The sequence below is a fragment of the Schistocerca gregaria genome, chromosome 7 (assembly GCF_023897955.1).
Source record: "Schistocerca gregaria isolate iqSchGreg1 chromosome 7, iqSchGreg1.2, whole genome shotgun sequence".
Lineage (NCBI taxonomy): Eukaryota > Metazoa > Arthropoda > Insecta > Orthoptera > Acrididae > Schistocerca > Schistocerca gregaria.
The window spans coordinates 480,222,639-480,249,976 of record NC_064926.1 but is presented as its reverse complement, the minus strand read 5'-3'; the positions used below and the strand labels follow the sequence as shown (position 1 = coordinate 480,249,976).

Below are 27,338 nucleotides of genomic sequence, written 5' to 3'. Positions count from 1 at the left end.
AAATTTTTAATTGTTCATGTTTACCTGGTAGGTATTTTCCATTTATTTGCATATTTCTGAGATAAACTAACACACAATGGCATTCTAGCCTACAATCAACGTAGACACAGAGTCTCTAGCACACGTGGTATGTTTCTGCTACGTAATGAACATTACTAGGAAATAATGTATGTTCTTCAAGATTGTAAAAGTCGTTTTAACCAAATGCAATTTTCCATTTCTGGTACTTTCACAGATCCACAGATGGTTGTTTAGCAACTGAAACTAGTAATCAATTGTAACATACTAAGTTATTGTAATCAACACAATTAAAAGATGATATACATAATTTTTTTTAGAAATATTTAGAGATACATATCACTTATCTCCCTCATATGACGTCAGTTCTTACTAACCTCCAAATGGTACAACAGAAAGTGTTCATTTTTTTTTTTGAAAGATCTAGTGAGCTGAAGAGTGGATTCCTACCGAGAGCAGTCTTCTATAAAGATAAAGATGGAAATCAAACTGGAGATTCAAGCTAAGCTTTGGAAAGATGGAAAAAGCATTTTACTGAGTTACTACATGGAAAGAGAGGAGGTAAACAGAGAAAGCCTTGAATGAAGAAGAGGAGGAACTGGAATTAGAATTAGAAGCAGAGGAGCAGAAAATTGAACCACCGCTCTTAGAGGAAGTGAGGACTACAATTGAAAACTAAAACAATAATCAAACAGCAGCAGAAGACAGCATAGAGGATGAATTATTAAAATTTTGGGTCAAACACAATGGAGATAGCTCTTAATGAACTAATGAAAGAAATATGGATAAAGAAAGAGATATCTAAGGATCTGAGTGGGGGAATAATCTGCTCATTATACTAGAAACCAATAAGCAATTACTGTTGGATTACTGTCTTGCAAACAACATGTAAATTGTTTGGAAAGATTTTAGTCTCTTGACTAAGATGCTGGGAGATTATTAAGCAGGAGTTAGGAGAAACACGCCTACACTGGACCAAATATTTTTAATGAGGCAAGTGCTAGAGAAATTTTATGAATATGACAAGCAACTGCATTAGTTGTACATTGATTTTAGACAAGCATACTAAAGTTTAGAAAGGGATAACATTCTAAAAAGCTTGATACATTCTGGAATCCTACTAAAATTAGTGAGGCTGACAGAAACGACAATGAAAGCAACAGTTTGCGTGGTCAGAATAGATTTAGAGTTATCACGACAGTTCCATGTATGAAGGGGTCTCAAGCACGGTGATGTGGTCTCTGTGCTACTTTTAAACTTAGTACTAAGAGAAGATAATTTGGCAAATGTCGAAAACCCAGAAGGAACAATATCCACCCAGCACATTCAGGTGGTGCTGTGCTCTGATGATGTAGCATTAACTGCAAGCCATGTCACAGTTCTGAACGATAATTATGCTGAATTAGGAGGAGTGGCATGGAAATCAGTACTGAAAGCAAATATAGGCAAAACAATGTATATGATGATGATAAATCCTGGTAGGGATGGAGCAGAGACCTCATGAAAAATAAAAGGGAAATAATATCAAAGAGCAGAAGCGTTTCAATACCTAGGGTCAATAATACCAGAAGACAACAGGACAGTTGTAGAAGTTCAAGAAAGCATACAAAGTAGAAATGGATGCTATTATTTTTTGCAAAATATATTCAAGCCAAGAGATGTTAGCAAGAATATAAAGATCAAAATATACAAGATGGGAAAGGAAGATTTTGAGAAAGATATTTGGGGCAACGAGATTGGAAGGAAGCTGAAGAATAAGGAGGAACACAGAACTACAGACTCTTTTTGGACAGATTAATATTGTAGAGAAGGTGAAGGGAGGAGGAACAAGAAGTGCTGGTCATTGACAGAAAATGCCAGGTACTTGGAATGTTATGTAAGTGCCCACAGGAAAGTCTGAGAGGAGAAGAAGAGGAAGACCCAGGAAAAGGTATCTTGAAGATATGAAAGATGACCACAGAGCAATGGGAATCAGGAATTGGAGAAGGAAAGCAATGGATGGAGGCTGGGGAAAGCAGGCCAAGATTCTACAAGGACTGCAGAGCCGACCAACAGTAATGAACAGGCGTCTTCCCACTACTACTGTCCCTGTCTTTCTCTATTGTTCCACTTTTGCCCCAGAAATATAATTCTTTCTATCAAATATTTTGGACATTCACCCCTGTTACCCATCAGACTGGTACTTGGTGAAACTTCATTCTTTCTTCAAGGGTCCCATTGTAAACTGAAACTACAATAAACACACACATTATTTTCGTTCTGTTTATCATCTGTGACATAACCAAATACTCCCTCCTGCTCAGATCTCACTTGGCATCCTGTAAACATTATCTACACAAACTGTCTGTCATTTGTCATTGTTAATCCAGCCCTCATTTCTGCATTAACTCACAATTTCTGTTCCTCCCCCAGTCACTCCCCCACTCACTTGGCACTCTGTTGTCAGCCTCAGTATTCTCAAAGTAAAATTCAACATCTTGTCTAAAGCATTGCATACACTTGTGCAATAGGACTGAAGGCCAGTCTCTCTTCTGTGCATCTAACAATGCAGAGTCTTTACAAAAGCTGAAAGAAGTGAATACATTCAAACGTACAAGTTACACTTCATTGTTACGGCAAGCTTTTATCTGTAAACAGAAATCATTTATCAGTAAATGCCTCCCCATTGCTAAATTAAGAAAGTAATGCAGTCATTTCTACATCTACTGCATAAAATTGTGAACTGCAAAACAAGACACTTAATTTTTAACTAATAATTTACTTGGATGTAGCACTGCTTGCACTGGGCTATCATATTTTCCATTTATGTCTGTTACACTTAAACATTAGTGCAGAAAGACAACATGTTCCCTGTTCCCCCTTACATGTTCCACATTTCAAGTAAGTGATGACTTCCACTGTCTATTTTAATCATCACAGTAGACATAAGTTTCTAAGAGCCTACAGCAGAGTATAAAACTTGACAATAATGACAACACACTTACAAAATAATTGATAGGAAAGCAAGGTACTTGCAGTTTTATCTGAATGAATCTATTAAAACAAAGTGAAGGATTCTGCAACAAAATATTAAAAAATGCATGACTATGAAACATACCACTTTACATGAAAATCCCATCAGCTTCCTGTCCCCAGGAAGGCCAGTTACTCTTTTACAAATATGCTGTCTTGGATTTGTTGGCGACCTTGATATAACAATGTCTCCTTTCTTGATCTGTTGTAGCCTTGGTGTTATATGTTCAGAAAGCAGAATATTGTTGGAGAAAATAGTTGGTTCCATTGAAGGTCCTGAACACTTTAACCATAAACAATTATCATCATAAAGAGCATACCAATATTAATAAAAACAAACATTTCATTGCTTTACAGGTCTTTTTATATTATTCACTTCAGTACAGAGCTCCTGTTGTCTTATTAATGCTAAAGCAGATACCAACAAAACAACTTTACAGAATATTTCTACTTTTTGTCATCTATGAATTCTCTTGAATGCTAAAGAACATCATGTTTAGGATGAATGGGACAGTTAAACAAATATATTACATTAACACTAATTTACAAAATAATAAGGACAATCAACCCCTCACCTGAAAATAAATGAAAGGTGGGGCATAGTTCTCAGAATTTAATATCCTTATTCTGAATTATTAAAATGTTACAGAACATAAGAACACTGAACACTGAACCAACAGACTATCTGTTAACTTCTTACATATTCCCATTTGGACTGTCTACCAAGAAATATATTTCACCACTCCATGTCTGACGTTGTTGTTGTTGTTATTGTTATTGTTGTGTTCAGTCCAGAGACTGGTTTGATGCTCTCTATGCTACTCTATCCTGTGCAAGCTTCTTCATCTCGAAGTACGTACTGCAACCCACATCCTTCCGAGTCGGCTTAGTGCTTGGTTGGTTGGTGTGTTGAAAAAAGGAGGGGGGGGGGAGAGGGACCACAATGCAAGGTCATTGGTCCCTTGTTCCCAGTAGAACAATTACCCAAGGGAAAGAAGAAAACAAAGAAGATGTATGCCACAATAACATGAGAAAGGAAGAACCAGAAGAATGACAGAAGGACAACAAACACTACAATGGGCTAAACAGGTCAAGAAAGCCACAGACACACACAAGAAACAGGGAGAAGAGACTAAAAACAAGAGAGCAGATTAACATGGCTGACTAACCATGAGATTAAAAAGGAGAAGCCAGCCACTCTGAATAAAACGTTAAACTAAAGCTGCTACTGAGTGATTCTCACTCAACACTGATGGTAGGGTGCTGAGAAAGTTAAAGGTCCATCGCAGAGTGGCTAAAAGTGGGCAGTCCATCAAGAGGTGGACAACTGTCATTTGGGAACCACAGAGACTCTGAGATGGGTCCTCACGACGGAGGAGGTAACCATGTGTGAGCCACGTATGGCCAATAAGGAGCCGACAAAGGACAACTGATTCCCTGCGAGAAGCCTGCACAGAAGACTTTCACACATTCACAGTCTCCTTAACAGTTTGTTGTGCATACTGTTTGCCACTCTGTTTCCCAAAGCCGAAAAACCTTGTAGTGTAAGACAGAACGCAGGTCAGTTTCAGAGATGCCCATCGCCAGGAGCAGTTTCCACATAGTCTGTTTCGCCAGCTTGTCAGCAAGTTCGTTGCCTGGTATTCCGATGTATCCTAGGGTCCACACAAACACCACTGAACGACTGGACTGTTCCAGGGCAGAGATGGACTCATGGATGTTCACTACTGAAGGATGGCAAGCGTAGCACTGGTTGACAGCTTGTAAGCTGCTCAGGGAGTCCGAACAGAAAAGAAATGACACACCAGAACAGGAACGGATGTCCTGAAGTGCACGAGATATGGCCACAAGCTCTGCAATGAATACACTGCAGCCAGTGGGCAAGGAATGCTGTTCATTATGGCTTCTGTGTACATAGGTGAAACCAACATTACCAGCAGCCACCGAGCTGTTGGTGTAAACAACTTCAGAGCCCCAGAACACGTCAAGAATCGAGAGGAAGTGACAGCAGTGAACGGGCGGTTAACGAAGTCCTTAGGGCCATGCAAAGGCTTCGGCCGAGGAGTACACCATGGAGGTGTACGTGAATGGACATCAAGTAGAGGTAGTAAAGGGAAGGACTCCAGTTCAGAGAGAAGGGATCGCACATGAAGCGCAATCATGAGCCATGACCTGGGCCGCCAATGCTGGACATGGACTGTAGCAGGTGGGAAAATGAGACTGTAATTCGAATGCTCAGGAGAACTACAGATGTGTGCATGTCGGATCCGCAATGGAGGGACTCCGGCCTCCACTGGACTTCTAAAAGCTCCTGTTGCTAGGCGAATGCCACAGTGGTGCATTGGGTCAAGTAAACGCAACGCTGAGGATGCCGCCAAACTGTAAACCAAACTCCCATAGTCAAGGCAGGATTGTACAAGGGCTCCATAAAGCTATAGCAGCTTAGAGCGATCTGCACCCCAGTGGTGTTGCTCAGGCAGTGGAGAGCATTGACGTGCTGCCAGCATTCCTGCTAAAGCTGACGAAGGTGAGGTAGCCAAGTCAATCAGGTGTCGAAAATCAGTTCTAAGAATCAATACGTCTCCACTACAGTGAGTGGATCATCATTACAATAAAGGTCAGGTTCTGGATGAACGGTACGATACCGACAAGTGCATGAGACACGACTTTGCAGCTGAAAACTGGGAGCTGTGGGCTACAGCCCACGACTGTGCCTTGTGAATGGCTGCCTGTAGGTGCTACTCAACTACACCAGTACTGGAAGAGCAATACGAAATTCAGAAGCTATCCGCATACAGAGAAGGGGAGACCGACGTCCCTACAGCTGCTGCTAGGCCGTTAATGGCCACTAAAAGTAACAGATCACTCAATACAGACCCCTGAGAAACACTATTTTCCTGAATGGGGGGGGGGGGGGGGGGGGAGGACTATTGGAGGCACCAACTTCAACACAAAGTGCGGGGTGACAGGAAGTTTTGGTTAAAAATCAGGAGTAGGCCTCTGAGACCCCACTCATACAATGTGGCAAGGATATTATGTTACCAAGTCATGTTGTATGCCTTATGTGAGTCAAAAAGTCGGCAACCAGGTGTTGGCATCTGGAAAATGCTGTTTGGATAGCAGACTTGAGGGACACAAGATTATCAGCGGTAGAGCAACCCTGGTGGAAGCCGCCCTGATGTGGAGCCAGTAGGGCATGAGACTCCAGAACCCAACCCAACCCAACCCAACCCAACCACTGACACACCATACGTTCCGGGAGCTTACAGAGAATGTTGTTGAGACTGATGGGCTGATGACTATCCACATCAAGCTGACTTTTACCGGGTTTTAGCACCACAATGATGGCTCTCTCCCACCATTGTGATGCTCTCTCCCACCATTGTGATGGAAAGACTTCCATCACATCAGATTCGGCTGAAGATAACGAGGAGATGGCACTTGTAGTCAAACAAGAGATATTTAATCATCTGACTGTGCACCAATCCGGTCCAGAAGCTGTGTCAGGGCAATGTGCAAGGGCACTGAGCAGCTCCCACTCTGTGAATGCGGCATTCTAGAGTTCACTGTGACATGTAGTGAACAAGAGGACTTTCCTTTCCATCCACCGTTTGAGGGTGCAAAAGGCGGGGGAGGGGGGTGTAGTTCTACAACACAGAGGCTCGAGCATAGTTCTCAGCAAAGTGCTTCGTCCAGATTTAGGAAGGTGATGTATGGCACCCAATGGTCAACATGTACCTCTCCCAACACTCCTGTTTCAGTCAGTTTGTAAGCAGGTGAACACACTCCTGTTTCAGTCAGTTTGTAACCAGGTGAATGCGGGCATGGAGCCTTTAAGGCAATTAGGCACTCTAGTGAAGGGTGCCACTTATGTCGCTGTAGAGCTCGCCAATGCTCTTAATTGCCTCAGTGACTTCTTGTGACCACCATGGGACTGTCTTTCACCGGGAGCACCCTAGAGAATGAGGGATTGCATTTTCCACTGATTCAGTCTCCAGGACTGAGGATGATTGTGAAGTCCTACAACCAGCTGCATTTGGGCACTTCAGCCACTAGCAGCTGTCATCTTTCCCAGCAGAAACCTGTGATCGGAGTGACCAAGGGACCCCTTCTTCATGAGAGGAGCCAAAGAAGACTTGCGCTTCTCCATCTGAGAAGTGGGGACTGGTGTCCCTGATAGTTGGGGGGACAGTGCTCCTGAGGTAGGTGGTGTGGGAGCAACAGGGAGTGAAGTGCCCCCCACCATCAAGGGGACAGGTGCAGTCTTCCAGTTCTCAGAGCCGACTGGAATTCATGGAACTGTTAAGGCTCCAACTATTCTCATAGCAGCAGCATAAGACTAGGTTATAGCCATAGGATTTAGGTGCTCAAATTTCCTCTTGGCCTCAGTGTAGGTCAGTCGGTTCAGAGTCTTTTATTCCACGATTTCCCTTTCTCGCTGTAAAATCCTGCAGCCTAGTGAGCAAGGGGAATGATGCTCTCCGCAGTTGCCATATATGGGAGGTGGGACATATAGAGTATTGGGGTGATATGGACATCTACAATCGCAACATGTGATGCTGGAAGTACAGCAGGAAGACATATGGCTGAACTTCCAGCACTTAAAGCACCGCATTGGGGGAGGGATATATGGCTTGACATCCCAGCGGTAGACCATAACCTTGACCTTCTTGGGTAATGTGTCACCCTCTAAGGCCAAGATGAAGGCACAGGTGGCAACCTGATTATCCTTCGGACGCGCCGGACAAAATAAAACTCCTCGCTGCTCTAAGTTGGCGGGCAGCTTGTCATCAGACTGCAAAAGAAAGTCCCTGTGGAATATGATACCCTGGACCATAGTTAACCCTTTCGTGAGCTGTGGGAAACATGCTTCCCACTACAATGAACTCACTCCTAGTCCCGTGGGATTCACAGTCCCCACCTCTGTATGGTGCTACCACCTAGTAAACAGTATAGGGTACTACTTCCAATCAGAAGTTCCCGCCGTTTTTGCTGTACCTTCGCGCAGAGGTATTGTATAGCTGAGTGTTGCTCTGTAGAGGAGCCTTTCAGAGCTGTTTGCTTGGCATTTTGTAATTTTTTTTCTCAATGCTATAGTATAAGGTAAATACTTTTGATTTACCCAAATTTATGAAGGAAAACATAAGATTGGAACGAGGAGAATTCCAGTCTGAAAAAAAGGAGCCATTTCTGCAGTAAAATGGATGGATAACTATCCAGTCACTTTCCTGTCCACAATTCATGACCCATGAGAAACAGCCACAGTGAAAAGAAAAAACATGGATGGTACTAATACAGAGATTTCTTGTCCTGAAGTTGTGGCGGAATACAAAAAAATAATGTGTGGTGTAGATAAGTTTGATCAATTACGAGAAAGGTATGCTACTGGCAGACATTCTGTAAAATGGTGGCAGAGAATATTTTATTTCCTGGTGGACGTTGCTGCACTGAACAGTTTTATCCTGTGGAAAATAAGTAAAAGAGAAAGTGGACAGCATGATCAGCTCACATACCGGTTCCATCTAGCCAGACAATTGATTGCTGGCTTCTCATCCCAAAAAAGGTGTGGGCAAAAACCTGTCTTTCTGGCAAAAATGGGTAAAGGACCTGAAGATTTTCGTCATTTGGCTGCAGGGGAGCATCAACCCATTTTAGGAGAAACCTACTGGACGTGCCGTCATTGTAGTACGTCATTGTAGTACCAAAGCTACGGAAAAGAGCACTCGCTGTGTTTGTACATATTGTCAAATACCACTTTGCATAGATCCATGTTTAACAAAATTTCATGGCAAATAATTGTGGACAATCATTGTAACAAGAGAAGTAAATTTATCAAATAAATATGACATATGTTGAAAAAGTTGTTTTTGTCATTTAACTCCAAGGAAGGGCAGTGGGAAGAATACTTCCCACCTTGTTGTGTGACCTCACTTTCACAGTTGGAGCAAATTTGATATTCTGTATGATAAATATACCTATCTGTTAACCACTATCAGCTATCTGCTCTCCATTCATTAAAAAAAAACTGCTCAATAATTTTGCCCACAAAAGGATTAAACTCTTATGAAGCGTGATGGTAACAGAACCACCCCCCCCCCCCACCCCTCCAGAGGATGCCGTTTTTTATTAAGACTGAGCCTGACTGCATTTTGGACACGCCTTCCACCTCCCCAAACTTGTCCTCTAAATGCTCAACAAAAAACAGAGGCTTCATTAAGACAAAGGAGTCCCTATCAGCTCTCATACATACGAGGTAACCGGGCGAATAAGGTTTGCTGCAATCCTTAGCCTGGCGTTCCTCCCATGGTGCGTACAGGAAGGGGAATGATTTAGGATCATACTTCCTTATTTTGGATCATACTTCCTAGCATTGAACTGAGACGTTGAATGCTTAGAGACTGCTGGCGTTAGATCATCAGTACGTGAAGATGTGGTACACTTCATCGCGCATTATCCGGCCTGATGCCACCCACTCCAACCAGGGACCCACCCCACGGGCACCACCCAACTGCAGCAAAGGTCACCTAGCAGGATGATCATTGCCAGGAGTCCCGATGCCCCAGGGTGATGGGCATCTACTCCTTGTCATACATGGGGATTTAATGGTGCAGTCACCAGCAGAGCGATCCCTGTGTAGTCAGGGGGCTACAACCAACAGGGTACATGGTGGCCCCACCACAACGGACTGGCTACTGTGCTCATATGAGGTGCAAAGAATTCCTTGGTCTTTGTTGGTGCAGAAAATGACACTGCATAGTGGGTGGGGGAAAACGCACCCAGAAAGGTGTCCTTGCTCAAGAGATGGAGGATGAGTGTGACTCAATGCCATGACGAGAAAGTGGGCTAAAGATCTCAATGCACGATGGGCGCAATGCACTATGTAATGTGCCCATCCCCAATTGGCTCGCTCTTTGGGAAACATTTGAAAAATAGTTATCAACCCTACAGGGAACCATCACATGAAGGCCGAAAGGTGCGAGACTCCTTTTAGTCGCCTCTTACGACAGGCAGGAATACCTTGGGCCTATTCTAACCCCCAGGCCAGCAGGGGGCGGGGTCTCCTTAGTGTATTCATCTCTTGGTCACCCTACGATTTTTATCCTCCATGCTGCCCTCCAATACTAAAATGGTGATCCTTTGATGCCTTAAAACATGTTCTACCAACCGAGCCCTTCTTCTCGTCAAGTTGTGTCACAAATTCCTCTTCTCCCTAATTCTAATCAGTACCTCCTCATTAGTTATGTGACTTACCCATCTAGTCTTCAGCATTCTTCTGCAGCACCATATTTCACAGGCTTCTATTCTCTTCTCGTCTAAACTATTTACTGTCCACATTTCACTTCCATACATGGCTGCACTCCATACAGATACTTTCAGAACGGGCTTGTTGGCACTTACATCTACACTCGATGTTAACACATTTCTCTTCTTCAGAAACGCTTTCCTTGCCACCTTGCCATTGCCAGTCTACATTTTATAATCTCTCTACTTCAACCGTCATCAGTTATTTTGCTCCCAAATAGCAAAATTCATCTAATACTTTATGTGTCTTATTTCCTGAATTAATTCCCTCAGTGTCACCTGATTTAATTCGACTACATTCCATTATCCTCATTTTGCTTTTGTTGATGGTCATCTTATATCCTTCTTTCAAGACACTGTCCATTCCATTTAAATGCTCTTCCAGGTCCTTTGCTGTCTCTGACAGAATTACTACGTCATCGCCAAACCTCAAAATTTTTATTTATTCTCCATGGATTTCAATTCCTACTCCAAATTTTTCCTTTTGTTTCCTTTACTGCTTTTTCAATATATAGATTAAATAATAACATCGGGGATAGGCTAAAACGCCGTCTCACCCCCTTCCGAACCACTGCTTCCTTTTCATGCCCCTTGACTCTTATAACTGCCATCTGGTTTCTGTACAAAGTAAATAACCTTTTGCTCCCTGTATTTGACCCCCGCCACATTCAGAATTTGAGAGTATTCCAGTCAACATTGTCAAAAGCTTTCTCTAAGTCTACAAATGCCAGTAATGTAGGTTTACCTTTCCTTAATCTATCTTCTAAGATAAGGTGAAGGGTCAGTATTGCCTCGTGTGTTCCAACATTTCTAGGGAATTCAAAATGATCTTCCCCGAGGTCGGCTTCTAACAGTGTTTCCACTCATCTGTAAAGAATTTGTGTTAGTAGTTTACAGCTGTGACTTATTAAACTGATAGTTTGGTAATTTTCACACCTGTCAACACCTGCTTTCTTTGGGACTGGAATTATGTCTGAGGGTATTTCGCCCGTCTCATACACCTTGCTTACCAGATGGTAAAGTTTGTCATGGCTGGCTCTCCCAAGGCTATCAATACCTCTAATGGAACGTTGTCTACTCCCGGGGCCTTGTTTTGACGTAGGTCTTTCAGTGCTCTGTCAAGCTCTTCAGGCAGTACCGTATCTCCCATTTCAGCTTCATCTATGTCCTCTTCCATCTCCATAATATTGCCCTCAGGTACATAGCCATTGTCTCAACCCTCTATATACTTCTTCCATTTCTGATACATAATGTATATTCAACGTAACAGCCATTGGGAAGCTCCCCCCCGAGTCATGCTTACCTGTATCTTTCTAGGCAAATTTCTCCCACATATCAGTCTTTGTAAACTGAAATAAAATTTGTATGCTGCATATGCTACTGTTGTTATCATCATCATCATCATCTGGTGTATCTTCTTTCAACATTTCATGGGATGCTCACTTGTTATCCCAGGGGAATGGGAACCCAGACAAAGTAATGGAGACTTAGAGGTGTGCAGCAACTACTGAAGGCTGTAACTTTGCTTTGGAACTAACAACAACTGTAATTCTTCACCTGCATGTTTGTCACCTTTTAATTCTGTTTTACCTGTTTAATACACTGCTATCTCTAACATATTGTAAGATGAGCAGTGGATGAATAAACAAATAATATCTGATTTTCTTTTCTTCTTTTTTGCATAATGTAGGTAATGGCATATTTCATGATTGCATATCTCCAAATGGAATAAAAATAAATAACCAAATAAAATAAAATGTTTAAAGTTGTAGGAGGGAAAAAGATAATGCTTTTTTTTTTTTTTTTTTTGTAGTTGCATGGTTAGTCGCTCAAACCTGGCGGTAAAACAATTAGGCTGTGTTTTTAATATTGCAGCTAACTGTGCAACACTGCTGGTAAATATCATAAAATGAAGAGTAACATTATGAATACTTTAATGCAATATGTTAAATTCCAGATCGTCTAAAAACTGTTTTGGGAGAAAAGTTACGCCATGAAGAATACACAGTTTAAAGTTGTAGGAGGGAAAAAGATAATGCTTTTTTTTTTTTGTAGTTGCATGGTTAGTCGCTCAAACCTGGCGGTAAAACAATTAGGTTGTGTTTTTAATATTGCAGCTAACTGTGCAACACTGCTGGTAAATATCATAAAATGAAGAGTAACATTATGAATACTTTAATGCAATATGTTAAATTCCAGATCGTCTAAAAACTGTTTTGGGAGAAAAGTTACGCCATGAAGAATACACAGGTAAAGCATGAAATATGAAATATTTAACATATTGCACTACTTGTAAAAGTAAACTACATTTTGAGCCAAAATAACCAACTCATTGCAACAAAATCTGTATATAACAAAGACCACAGCTCATAGATACACGAATTCCAATGAGGAGGTGAAGAAAAACTGGTTTCTGTACTTTTACAAATAATACCGGAAAATTGTGGACATTATTTTACTATGCGTCACTTGTTGGAATAGAAAGCTGAAGATTTCTGAAGGCTATCATTTTTGTAGGCAGTGACAGACATTGGGTGGCCATTAAAACAGGGAAGACTGCAGATACCCATTGTTTCAAACTGTTACTGATACAGCTTTAATTGCTCGTGTGACTTGCCCAGATGCAAATTGATGTCTTATCAACCTACAACTCAACTATCTTGAAGTTAAATGTAGTGAGGGAGCAGTATAGAGTCCTATTTGTGTTGATAATGACAAAAAACAAACGAAAAAATGAATCCCAGTATAAGATATAACTTACACATCTCATCTCAAAAGTATGAAGAGGTAAGAATAGCTTATTGTCTCCCTACACCAAAAATAAAACCAAGAACAGTGTTAGATGCCCCCACTTAACGATATGGTCTGGGTAATTCTGGAATTTAACCCATGACAGTAGTACAGCTACTACATGATCATTTTCTTCCCCTTTCTTCCACCAGTAAGATTCAAGCCACTTATTTCTGAGTCAAAAGCACAACAAACACACGCACTAATAGCCCCAAATATCTAAGGAGATGCTTACACTGTGTTAACCACATTACACGTATTTAAATCACTGGCACCAATGAATTACTTACGAATAAGTCTTCTAACTGAACATTGTGTATAGCCCCTAAAACTGGTGTGCCTTATTGAACTCTGCAGATAGCACTCACCAGCATTTAATCAAGCAGATCCAAGATGAGTGCCACCTCATAAGCTGTTTTAAGACCTTGGATAGGAAGGAAGGTTGGTTGGTTGGTTGGTTGGTTTGTGGGATTTAAGGGACCAGACTACTAGGGCCATCGGTCCCTAGTTCTATGAACTTGAAACACCCACAAAGAATAAAAACAAACAACGGAGATGACAAGAGACGACACAGGACAAGAAAGACATAGACAGAGACCATTAAAAAGAAATTAAAATCACACCACGGGCAATAGTGGTTGGCTGACCATAGAAACAAAAAAGGAAACGCCAACCACCAAGAAACGCACTAAAAACGCCAGTCTAAAATCGTAGGCCAAAGGCCAGACTCAACACAAAAGGACAAACACTTAGATCAAGCAATAAAAACCCCTTGTGCATGAATAAAACTCAAAACTAAATCCACCATTGCAATGTCATCTGATAAAAGTGCAGGAAGCGTATCAGGCAGAGCAAACGTATCCCTCAACGGAGTTAAAAGCAGGCAGTCCAACAAGATGATGACCACCGTCAAAGCTGACCCACGGCGACATAAAGGTGGGTCCTCGCGGCACAATAAATAGCTGTGTGTCATGCAGGTGTGGCCAATGCGCAACCGGCAGAGGACAACAGAGTCCTTGCAAGAGACCTGCAAGGAGGAACACCATGCACCCGTAGCCTCCTTGATGGCCCAAAGTTTGTTGGGTGAAGGAAGGATGCGCCATTCTTCACCCCAGGGGCGAAGTACCTACTGCCGCAGATCTAACCTGAGGTCACTATCCGAAAGGCCAATCTACAAGGCTAGTGCACCGATAGCCTGTTTGGCCAGCGTGTCAACACATTCATTTCTCGGGATGCCAACATGACCCGGGGTCCACACACAGGCCATAGAGCGGCCGCAACGGGCAAGAGTATGGCGGGACTCCTGGACAGCCATCACCAGGCAAGAGCGAAAGAAATAGTGGCTGATAGCTTGTAAACTGCTCAGGGAGTCATTACATATAACAAAGGACTCACCTGAGCAAGAGCAGATATACTCTAGGGCGCGAAAGATGGCGACCAGCTCGGCAGTGAAAATACTGGAGCCAGCTGGCAACGAGTGTGGTTCATAATGATCCCCTTGAGTAAGAGCATAACCAACATGACCAGCAACCATTGAACCGTCAGTGCAGACAACATCAGAGCCTTGAAATGCGGCAAGGATTGAAAGATAGCGGCAGCAGAGGGCCTCAGGAGGGAGCAAGTCCTTCGGGCCCTGTCCCAAATCGAGCCGAAGGCATGGGTGGGGCACACACCACAGGGGTATACATAGAGGGGCCCAGAAAAGAGGTGGAAGAAGGAAAACCTCAAGCCCAATGAGAAGAGCTCTGATGTGAACCGCGATCATACACCCTGACCTGAGTCGCTGTTCCGGAAGATGGACGGGAACAGGAGACAATAATTGGGATGCCCGGGCAAGCTACAAAGGTGTGTAGCATAAGCAGCCAGTAATCGTTGGTGCCGGAACCGCAATGGAGGGACACCTGCCTCCACAAGTATGCTGTTGACAGGGATTGTCCAAAAAGCTCCAGTGGTGAGTCGGATCCCACTGTGAAGGATGGGGTCCAGCAACCAAAATGCAGAAGTGGATGTCGAACCAAAAGGCAAGCTCCCATAATCTAGACATGACTGAATCAACGCCTGATTCAGCTGTAGAAGGGTAGACCAATCAGCACCCCAGCTGGTGTGACTCAAGCAACGAAGACTGTTAAGATGCCGCCAGCATGTCTGTTTAAGCTGCCGAATATGAGGGAGCCAAGTCAATTGGGTATCAAAAACCAGTCCCAAAAACTGATGCGTCTCCACCACAGCAAGAGGCTCGCCATAAAGATAAAACCGTGGCTCAGGGTGAACAGTCTGTCACCAGCAGAAACGCATAATGCAGGTATTGGCAGCCGAAAACTGGAAGCCATGTGCTACAGCCCAAGACTATGCCTTGCAGATAGCACCCTGCAGCTGCCGTTCAGCAGCAGCAATGATAGTGGAGCTGAAGTATAGGCAGAAGTCGTCAGCATACAAGGAAGCTGAGACAGACATTCCCACCACCACAGCGAGCCCATTAATTGCAATTAAAAAGAGGCAGACACTTAAGACAGATCCTTGCGGTACCTCATTCTCCTGAACTTGGAACTATGGGGGGCTACAACTTGCAAAAGATCGCAGGCAGGCACTCCCGCGTCACAAGCAGCATCCCTCATGGGCACTCCTCATTGACTTTAAACAGCTCCGTGCACGAGCCCGCCGCTTCATTCGCCAACGCAAGCAGGCGTGCTGGGAAAGGTATGTCCTTCATACCTCTCCATCGTAGGTTTGGGCCAAGATTAGGTGACTCATGGATATCGGACCCCCATCAGCATACCTGCACTTTCACTGAATGGAGCAGTCTGCACCAACTCTGACACAATTGCAAACCTCTTGGCACAACATTTCGATAAGAGTTCCACTTCTGTGAATTACCCACTGGCCTTCCGCTCTCTGGCAGAGCGGTTGGAACGTCAGAGCCTTTCATTTCGCACGTGCCATCCTGAATAGTACAATGCTCTGTTCAGTGAGTGGGAATTCCAAAGTGCCCTAGCCACTTGCCCTGATATGGCTCCTGGGCCAGATCGCATCCACTGTCAGATGCTACGTAACCTCTTGGTTCATCCCTATGAAATCCCTAAACCACCTTCCCTACCCTCTGGCTCCTACCCTTGTAACCGCCCCGGGTGTAAAACCTGTCCCATGCACCCTCCCACCACCACCACCTACTCCAGTCCTGTAACCCAGCAGGTGTACACGATCAAAGGCAGAGCCACGTGTGAAAGCACCCATGTGATTTACCAACTGACCTGCCTACACTGTGATGCTTTCTATGTAGGAATGACCAGCAACAAACTGTCCATTCGCATGAATGGACACAAGCAGACAGTGTATGTTGGTAATCAGGATCACCCTGTGGCTAAACACGTCTTTGTGCAAGGCCAGCACATCTTGGCACAGTGTTACACCGTCCGGGTTATCTGGATAATTCCCACAACAACAACCTATCCGAACTCCGGAGATGGGAACTTGCCCTTCAATATATCCTCTCTTCCCGTTATCCACCAGGCCTCAATCTCCGCTAATTTCAAGTCGCCGCCACTCATACCTCACCTGTCATTCAACATCATCTTTGCCTCTGCACTTCCGCCTCGACTGACATCTCTGCCCAAACTCTTTGCCTTTAAATGTCTGCTTGTGTATATATATATATATATATATATATATATATATATATATATATATATATATATATATGTGTGTGTGTGTGTGTTTGTGTGTGTGTGTGCGCGCGCGCGCGCGCGCGAGCGAGTGTATACCTATCCTTTTTTTCCCCCTAAAGTAAGTCTTTCCGCTCCTGGGATTGGAATGACTCCTTACCCTCTCCCTTAAAACCCTCATCCTTTCATCTTTCCCTCTCCTTCCCTCTTTCCTGACGAAGCAACCGCCAGTTGCGAAAGCTCAAAATTTTGTGTGTGTGTTTGTGTGTTTTTATGTTTCCCTCTATAAGCTTTGTGTACAACTTGTAGGTCTGAAGATGATCACAGCAGTGGTCGAAACTGGTCACCTTAATAAATAATGGCCTCTTACTTGGACTGTATCTATCGCAAATCTTTCATGCAGTGCAAAGTCTTGAGTGACTGGAAAAAAGTGCAGTTGACACCTGTATTCAGGATGGGTAAACTACATATTCGTGAATTTACAGACCAATATCCATTTAACATTGGTTTGCTGCAGAATTCTTGAACATATTCTCACTTTGCAGCATGCAAGAAGTTGGCAATATGAGTTGGTCAGAGAACATGTCTGGATGGCTGAAGCAGTTAAGGTATCCACTCATCAGAAATGGTAAATCTGAGTTCAAGTCCCAGTCTGGCACAAATTTTCAACTTTTCCCATTGCACTGCTACAATACCCTGTGTGGGTGGATTTCAAACATTCCCACCCATTCCTCCCTTTATTTGCCCATTCTCAATTTCAGAGAAAATCTTCTGTCCACAGATTAGCATGGATTTAGAAAGCATTGCTCAAGTGAATTTTATCTTGCCTTTTTCCCCTCATGACATGCTGTAAACCATGATGAAGGACAACAGGACGATCCCACATTCATAGAGTACTGTAAAGCATTTGACATGGTGCCTCAGTGCAGGTTGGTAACAAAGGTACCAGCAAACAGAATAGGCTGCTAGATATGCGAGTATCTCAAAGACTTCTTAAATAATAGAACACAAAGTGTTGTCCTTGATGGTGAGTATTCATCACAGACATCGGTATCGTCAAGAGTGCCTAGACAAGTGCAATAGGATCACTCTTATTCTCTATATACATTGGTGATCAGACAGGCAGGGTAAGCAGCAATCTTTGCCTGTTTGTTGATGATGCTATAGTGTTTGGGAAGGTGTTGTTGCTGAGTAACTTCAAGAGGATACAAGAAGATTTAGACAAAACTTCTAGTTGAAGTGATGAATAGTGGGTTGCTCCACATGGAGAAAAATATGCATTAATGTGGATGAGTAGGAAAAACAATCCCATAATGTTTGAATACCGTGTTAGTTGTTTACTGTTTCACACATTCATACTGATTAAATATTTAGGCGTACTGCTGTAAAGAGATATGAAATGGAACAAGCACACAAGGGACAGTTTTGGTTTACTGGGAGAAATTTCAGAAAGTGTAGCTGACCTATAAGAGTGGACCACATGAACACATTGATGTGACTCATTCTTGAGTAATACTTAAATATTTCGATTCCTTACCAGATTGGATTAAAGGAAGAAACTGATGTAATTGAGAGGTAGGCTGTTAGGTTTGTTACTGCTAGGTCTGATATATGAGTATTACGGAAATGCTTAGTGAACTTAAGTAGGAATACCTGGAGGGGACACGATATTCTTTTACAGAACACTTTTGATGAAATTTAGAGAACTGGCATCTGAAGGTGACTGAGGAACAATTCTACTGCCCTTATGCATAAGGGACATGATGGTACGATAAAAGAAATTAGGGCTCGTATGGAGGCATATAGACAGTCTTTTTTCCTTGCTCTAGTTGCATGTAGGACAAGAAACGAACTCGTTAACAGTGGTACAGGTTACTCTCTGCCATGCAGATGTAGATGTATATTTTTAACAACATTTACATTTTGGATGCGAAGGGGTGAAATGTAGGATTGATCTTTGGTTGTCACATTCCTAAAAGCCTTCTTATTGTGATAAGGAGCAAGTATTCACAAGGTATCCATGTGCCTAGTAAAATTTGAAGTGGTTTTCATTGAGTTTTTGAAAACTGATGAAATATCAAAGAATGATTACATGCTACTTTTATCAACAGTGGTAAAGCCTGAGTGGAAAACATAGCCTGTGAAAGGTCACAAGGACCGCAGAATAACAGCACTCCTCCATATAGAAATGCATTTTGAACACACATGGTTCCCCGATATGTCAATGCTTTTTAGCTATGAAGTTTTCACTTTCCAGTATAACCTCTTGGAATGTTATGTTTAGAATCTCAAATATATGCAAAACAACACAGTACCTCTCAACGAAATCATTAATAAGACTTTCAATAAGATAAAAAGAGAACAATTCCCTAACATGTATCTGTCACTCAAGTTCTCTGGTTTTACAGTAATACTTTTTGACAATGTAGGAAAAGGTAGATTGCTACTTACTGTAAATATGACATGTTACGTTGCAGATAGGTGCAATTAAAAGACACTTACACATTAGCTTTTGGCCACAGCCTTTGTCAGAAACAGAAACACATGTCATTCATTTGCACAAGCAAGTGCAACTCACATACATAGCTCCGGCATATCGAGCCAGAGATGCTGGAGTTGATAGTCATGTGCATGCCGTGTGATTGTTTGTGTGAATGAATGGTGCATGTTTCTCTTTTTCTGGTGAAGGCTATCGCTGAAAGCTTATGCACAAGTGCCTTTCAATTGTGCCTGCCTGCAACTTAACATATCATCTTAACAGTAAAAAGCAATCTATTTTTTTCCTGCCTGGAGTTTCCATTGTTCAAGGACCAATTGTATTCACACAGGATGTGACTTTTACTTTCTCGGGTAAAGCCACATTTGTGAATTAAATAAGTGTTCCGTGAGGGAAAATCTGCACAGAAGGCAGTGCATTGTAAATGCTATTAAACATAGTGTAATAATTAAGGAACAAAACATACTCACAAAGAAATATCACATACCTCCATCTACGCCCCACCAATCACTGTGATCTGCTTGGCAGAGGGTAGGTCCCATTGTACCACTTATCAGGGATTTTTCCCATTCCTCTCATATATGTAGTGCAGGAAGAACGATTGCTTAGACAGCTTTGTACACATTTTAACTAGTCTAGTAAACTTTGCCTTTGTGATCACCGTGGAAGCAATACATAGGGGGTTGTAGTGTATTCCTAGATTCATCAATCCAAGTTGGTTCTGAAAATATTCCAAGAGACTTTTTTGTGATAGTTTGCACCTGTATTCAAGTGTCTGCCAATTCAGTTCTTTCAACATCTTTGTGACACTCCCCCAAGGGTTGAACAAACTTGTTAACATTAGTGCTGTCCTTTGTATCTGTTCAACCCCTGTTTAGTAAGGATCTCAAACACTTGAGCAATATTCTAGGATGAGTCACATGAGTGTTTTGTATGCAGCCTCCTTTGTAGACTCATTGCATCTCCTTAGCATTCTACCAATGAACTGCAGTCAGCCACATGCTTTACCTATGACTGTGAGTAGTGTATCATTTCATTTTATAACCCTAAAAATTCTTACAGCCACATATTTGTACAAGTTGACAAAATTTTAATTAGTTATTTCTGTAGTCATAGGATACTACATTTTTTTCCATTTTCTTAAGTACACAGTTTTACATTTCTGGCATTTAAAGCAAATTGATAATCCCTGCAATGCTTTGAAATCTTTTCACAAGCTGACTGAATATTTCTGCTGAAAGCATGGGGAAACTACAGCCGTAATTTTCCCAGAGGTCATGCAGCTCTAACGTATGGTTAAATGATGATGGCATCATCTTGGGTAAAATGTTTCAGAGGTATAATAGTCCCCCATTTGTATCTCTGAGCGGGGACTACTCAGGGTGATGTCAACGTCGGGAGAAACAAAACTGGCATTCCACAGATTGGAGCATGGAACGTTAGATCCCTTAATTGGGAAGGTAAGTTAGAAAATTTAAAAAGGTAAATGGATAGACTGAAGTTAGATATAGTGGGAATTAGTGAAGTTTGGTGGCAGGAGGAACAGGACTTATAGTCAGGTGAATATAGGGTTATAAATCCAAAATCATATAGGGGTAATACAGGAACAGGTTTAATAATGAGTAAGAAAATATGAATGTCGACAAGGTACTATGAACAGCACAGTGACTGCATTACTGTACCAGAGATAGACATAAAGCCCACATCTACCACAGTAGAAGTTTATATGTCATCTAGCTCTGTAGATGACGAGGAGATTTATGAAATGTATTATCTCATCATAGAAATTATTCAGATAGATAAAGGAGATAAAAATTAAACCATGATGGGGGAAAGGAATGAAAGAGGAATTTGTCTAGTAGAATTTTGCACAGAACATAATTTAATCATGACTAACATTTGGTTTAAGAATTATAAGAGAAGGTTGTATACATGGAAGAGACCTGGAGACACTGGAAAGCTTCGGATTGATTACATAATGGTTAGACAGAGATTTAGGAACCAGATTTTAAATTTTAAGACATTCTCAGGGGCAGATGTGGGCTATGCCCACAATTTATCGATTATGAATTGTAGATTAAAACTGAAGAAACTGGGAAAAGGTAGGAAATTGAAGAGATGGGACATCAATAAGTTGAAATAACCAGAGGTTGTTGAGAGGTTCAGAGGGTACATTATACAGTGGTTGACTGGAACAGGGGAAAGGAATACAGCAGAAGATGAATGGGTAAATTTAAGAGATGAAATAGTGTAGGCAGCAGAGGATCAAATATGTAAAAAGACAAGGCTAAGTAGGAATTCTTGGAAAACAAAAGACATTGAATGTAACTGATGAAAGGAGAAAATATAAAAATGCAGCAAATGAAGCAGGTGAAAGGGAATGCAAACCATTAAAAAAATGAGTGACAGGAATTGCAATATTGCTGCGCAGGACACATGTAGCAGCTGTATGAATATCAAGAGCTCGGCTGGTGAACCAGACCTAAGCAAAGAAGGGAAAGCCAGAAGGTCGAAGGAGCATATAGAGAGTCTATAGAAGGGAGATGAACTTGAAAGCAATATTACAGAAAAGGAAACAGATGTAGATGAGAGGGGAGAAATGAAGACATTGACAAAGCTCTGAAAGATCTAAGTCAAAGCAAGGCCCTGGGAATAGATGATGCTCTGTCAGAATTACAGATACCTTTGGTGGAGTTAGCCACGACAACACTGTCATCTGGTGTGCAAGATGTATGAGACTGGTAAAATACTCTCAGACTTCAAGAAGAATGTACTAATTCCAATTCCAAAGAAAGCTGTTGCTGACAGGTGTGAAAATTACTAATCAATCAGTTTAATAAGTCATGGCTGCAAAATACTAACACAAATTGTTTACAGAAGAATGGAAAAACTGTTAGAAGCAGATCTTGGGTAAGATCAGTTTAGATTCTGGAGAAATGGAGGTACACATGAGGCAATACAGACTCTGGCTATCTTAGAAGATAGGTCAAGGAAAGAGAAAACTTACATTTATACCATTTGAGGACTTAGAGAAAACTTTTGACAATGTTGACTGGAATATTTTCTTTGAAATTCTGAAGGTGGCAGGGATAAAATACGGGAACAAAATGCTATTTACAATTTGTGCAGAAACCAGACGGCAGTTATAAAGAGTCGAGAGGCATGAAAGGGGAGCAGTGGTCGAGAAGGGAGAGACACAGGATTGTAGTTTATCCCTGATGTTGTTCAATATGTAGGAATTAAAGTTTGGGGAGAAGAAATAAAAACTGAGGTTTCCTGACAACATTTTGATTCAGTCAGAGAGCAAAGGAGAAAGGAGGATATAAGATGAACATCATCAAAAGCGAAACAGGGATAATGGATTGTGGTCAAATTAAATCGGGTGATGCTAAGGGAATTGGATTAGGAAACAAGGAACACAGCAGTAGACAAGTATTGTTGTTTGGGTAGCAAAATAACAGGTGATGCTCAGAGTAGAGAGGATGTAAAAACTAGACTGGCAATGGTAAGAAAAGCATTTCTGAAGATGAGAAACTTGTTAAAAATGAGTATAGATTTAAGTGTGAGCAAGTCTTTTCTGAAGGTTATTGTCTGGACTGTAGCCATGTATGGAAAAGAAACACTGAGGATAAACAGTTTAGATAAAAAGAGAATTGACGCTTTCAAAATGTGGTGCGTCAGAAAAATGTTGAATATTAGATGGGTCAATCACGTAACTAATGAGAAGGTACTGAACAGAATTGGGAAGACAAAGAATTTATGGCAAAACTTGAACAAAAGAAGGGATTGGTTGCTAGGATACATTCTGAGACATCAAGATATCACCAATCTCAAATTGGAGGAAAGAGTGAGTGGGTAAATCATAGAGGGAGATGAATACAGTAAGCAGATTCAGAAGGATGTATGTTGCAGAAGTTATTCAGAGATCAAGAGGCTCACACAAGATACAGTAGGATGGAGAGCTGCAGTAGTCTTTGGACTGAAGACCACCACCACCACACCACCACCACCAACTACTGTAGTCATAGGAAACAACATTTTCTTCCATTTTTGTAAGTACACAGTTATACATTTCTGAACATTTAAAGCAAGTTCCCAATTTCTGCAATACTTTGAAATCTTTTCAAAAGCTGATTGAATTTCTGTGCAGTTTCTTTCAGACTGTACGTCATTACAGATAACCGTATCATCTGGAAACTGAGCTTACTATTAATACTGACATATTAATATCTACATATTAGAAAACTCTGTAAATATTGAAAGTCCTGAGAACCAGCCACAGCCTCCTGATCAAATCGTTGTAGAATTAATCTAAAACTCATTGTTATGGTGAAAATTTATTTTATGTTCCCAAAACTGAATTTTACAATTTATTATTCATATCAAGGCCACCAGTTTCCTCCAAAATGCAAAGCATTCTCATTTCAAGTTCTTGGAATTGGTGAACTGCTAAACATTGCGTTCCACGTGAAATTAGGGAGTAACAAAATCACCAGTTATTTTAAAAGCTACTAAAAAATTCTGATTTCTGTAAAGCTTCCAAAACAAGGAAAGCCGAAACATTAACTTAACTTTGAGAAGGAAATCGGCACTAAGCTTGGTGAAGAAACTATCACAGAAGTTGTCAAAAACTTTAGTAAACTCCATGTTAGGATAGCTATATAGGGATTTGAAACTGACTTTTCCTTAAGTTTTAAAGAAAGAAGACTGACTGACTTCACTGTCACCCACAATACCTCTAGTATTACAGTGATACAGTAATGTGTGCAAACAATTCTGCCAGAGAAGCACAGTTAATAGCCATTTGTACAGCTCACCCTCCACAGCAATCTTTACTTTGACTTACGCAACGGCAGCCAAGAATGTGACGTCATTAGCCACCTGATAACCGAAATAATCTCTTTTGAGACAAATCTCAGGGACACCTGGCTCATATTTCTGTATTTGTCACCTTTCAGCATATATTTTCTTCATAATTTACTTTTATTTTGTGGAAAACAAACTTGCACTTGCAAAGCATTAAGACTTGCAAGAATATTTTAACTCGTCTGCAGGTGTAATTAATGTGTCTTCAAATGTTGCAGCTATTATGCATGGGTATTTTAATAAACTGAGCACAGTTTATACACCCAGCACATCCTGTTCCAGTCCTAACACTGGAATATCCAGTCAGATATAGGCAGGAGCAGCTTTGACAGCAACAGTATCATACATCAACTTAAATTATAACTGTTTCACAGTTTTCAGTGGAGAAATGACCAGCTGGTTCTCTCTTTCTCCAACTTATCCTGCTTTCTTCCCCAGCTGTATACCAAATGCTGCAATGCTTGAGATAATCTTCAGAGATCAATAGGTTCTACTGCTCTGCTAGCCTGCCTCTTTTCTGATTTGTCATAAATTAAACAAGTTCGGTATGTGGCTGACCAGCAAATTCTTTGTCACAGTATTCCACAATGCACTGTTGAGGGTTTGTATCCTTTTACACCTACTGCAAGAAGGGAGATTTCCCAAGAATATATGATAGCCCCCTTGGATTCCATGTCACAACGCATAGGATCCCACTGTCGAATGTGCGGGCACAGTTTGGCAATCCTTGTAATTTTTGTCTTGCCATATGACATATAAAGTTCATTTCAGTCACATTTTTACTCCTTGGTACTGAAATTGCCACAAATGTTGTTTCTTGCACCTGACAGAAGACGACATTTAAAAGTATCATTACTTGAAAATGTGTTTGGTTCCTTGCAAACTGTAACCAAGCAAATCATATTCAGCCATTCCGACAGAAGTGAAACTAAACTCTTCAATTTTCTTTAATATTTTGTTTTTGGAAATTAATTTGTTGCAGTTAAGTTCAAAGTTGTATACTCTGTATAAAATCCACATGGGAGCACTGCAATTTCTTCTTAATTGTGGATGAAAATTAAGGTATATGTTAATATGAATTCAAGCTCTTCAGAAACAGTTTCAAGAAGACAATTTTTCTATAGTATGTTATGATTAATTTTCATATTTTTATAAATTCTTTAAGTGTTCTGTTACTAACATGTATAATGTTAACTGTTATGGTGTAATGCAAAGATGCCTTTTAATGTTATCAACAAATGTTTGTTTTATTGTCCCAGTCCATCACAGCAAAACAAATAAGTCTACATTATTTAAAAAAAAATACTACAGACATTTTCAATACAGCTGTGTGTCATAAGTATGAAATATTAGGGAAAATTGTGCAATGTGCACATAATCAGCAACTTAAAACTTTAACCTTCAAATTAACAATACGTGGAAAAGATAGACTGGTACTTACTGTAAGCATGATGTATCAAGTTACCAACAGGCATAATTAAAAGACACCTACACATTTGCTTTCAGCTATGGTCTTTGTCACAAAAATAAACACACACAGTTCATTCTCACAAGCAAGACCACCAACTCTGGCAGCTTGGACAAGAACGCTGCATTCTGATCTGAGCTGTGCGAGTTGATGGTCTTGTGTGCATGAGGTGAGCTTGCCTGTGAGAATGAGTGCGTTCCTCTTTCTTTTTCTGACGAAGGCTGTGGCTGAAAGTTACTGTGTAAGTGTCTTAACTGTGCTGTCTGCAACTTAATGTGTTATCTTTAGGTAGCAACCTATCTTTTCCTTACACTGTTGATATTCCCACCTGGATTTTCCATTGCTTAACCTTTGATTTATTTCATTACAACTTGTGCAATGAGCTGAAAAACACTGAAAGTGGATTACTGTTCCCCACTTTTACTGGACTTAATGTTGCAATTCCAACATACTAGAAAAAAGATATTCAGAAAAAGAGAGAAACTCAGATTTTTTGTATTTGAAGTAAGTTTTGATATTTATTAAATTGTATGCTTTTTTCTGAATAATTCTTCATAAATGGAACACGCGCAGTGAGTTCAAAGCAATAACATTATATATAATACTAGCCTAATATGTTGTGGTATAAGCTTAGGGGAAAATTATTGACAGAGATGTACAGTATAGTGTGTGGTTTTGGGTGGAAAATATCAGGCTGCTAATGCAATGTCCCTTATCAGGTTGTCAAAAAAAAAAAGAGAGGAAATCACTTGTCATGACATTTTGTCCTAAGGATCCCTAAGCTGATAACTTAATGCTATACTGATACAGATATTCATGATTTTTGACTGCCCTATCCCCCTAAATTATCTATCTATCTATCTATCTATCTATCTATCTATCTTTCTTACAGCAATATATTGGCATTTTAGCCTGAGATGCAGGAGTTGGCAGGCATGTGTGCATTAGCTATGCTTGCTTGCTTGTGTGCGCCACGTTACTGGTACTGAGAGGCCAGCACAAGCTACTGCCAACTCCCTAAATGACCTACAATAAAGGATGTATGAGATATAAAGCTGATAAGAATGGATTTTTTGGTATAAAGGCAATGTTTAAGGGTTGTGGAGGCAATTGCAAGAAACAATCACACAGAAAATGAAATCACACTGGAGTCGGGTGACTGGTAAGAGGCCACGGCTCGCACTGCAGTTGGGCAGTCAGCACAGCACATTATCTCGCAACTCCCATCACTACCACAAGACGTCACTTGAACCACCAATTAAATGTGGAACAGAGAGTGCCTTCTGTTAACTTTCTCACGTGCGGTGCTTAAATAGTATAATTTATCTGAAAGCCATAATATTCAGTCACCTAACACCACTCTCCAGATTTTAATCAAAACTCTATGCAGTGCTCTATATACAAAATTATCAATATGCCAGTCAAGCTGTCAGGCCATGGGTACTTATTGCTACTCATGCAAGTCGCTAGTAAAGACCATTGTAGCACAAAAAAATAGAGTTGTGTTTAATTTTGTTTCAGGGAAAATTGCAAGAGTCATTCCTGAGCACACTTTAAATGATGAAGCTAATGGGCACAAGCGTTACTAAAGATATTCATGTGGGTTCCTCTGTTGTTAAATTTAGAACCAACATGCCACTAGTACTTCACAGAAAAAAATTGAACAGCAGACATTGATGGACACGAAGTGACAATTCTTAGAAATAACAGTGCAAATAACAAACCT

General features: G+C 41.1%; 1 protein-coding gene across 2 annotated transcripts in view; it reads right to left on the bottom strand.

Moving 5' to 3' along the window:
• The window catches only part of LOC126282260 (mitochondrial inner membrane protease subunit 1-like), a 56,488-nt gene that overhangs the window by 20,775 nt on the left and 8,375 nt on the right, over positions 1 to 27,338 (bottom strand). For both annotated transcript variants that reach the window (XM_049981864.1, XM_049981863.1), the window contains exon 2: positions 3,116 to 3,313. In XM_049981864.1, the coding sequence (XP_049837821.1) occupies positions 3,116 to 3,313 (198 nt within the window). The remainder of the gene's footprint in view (positions 1 to 3,115; positions 3,314 to 27,338) is intronic.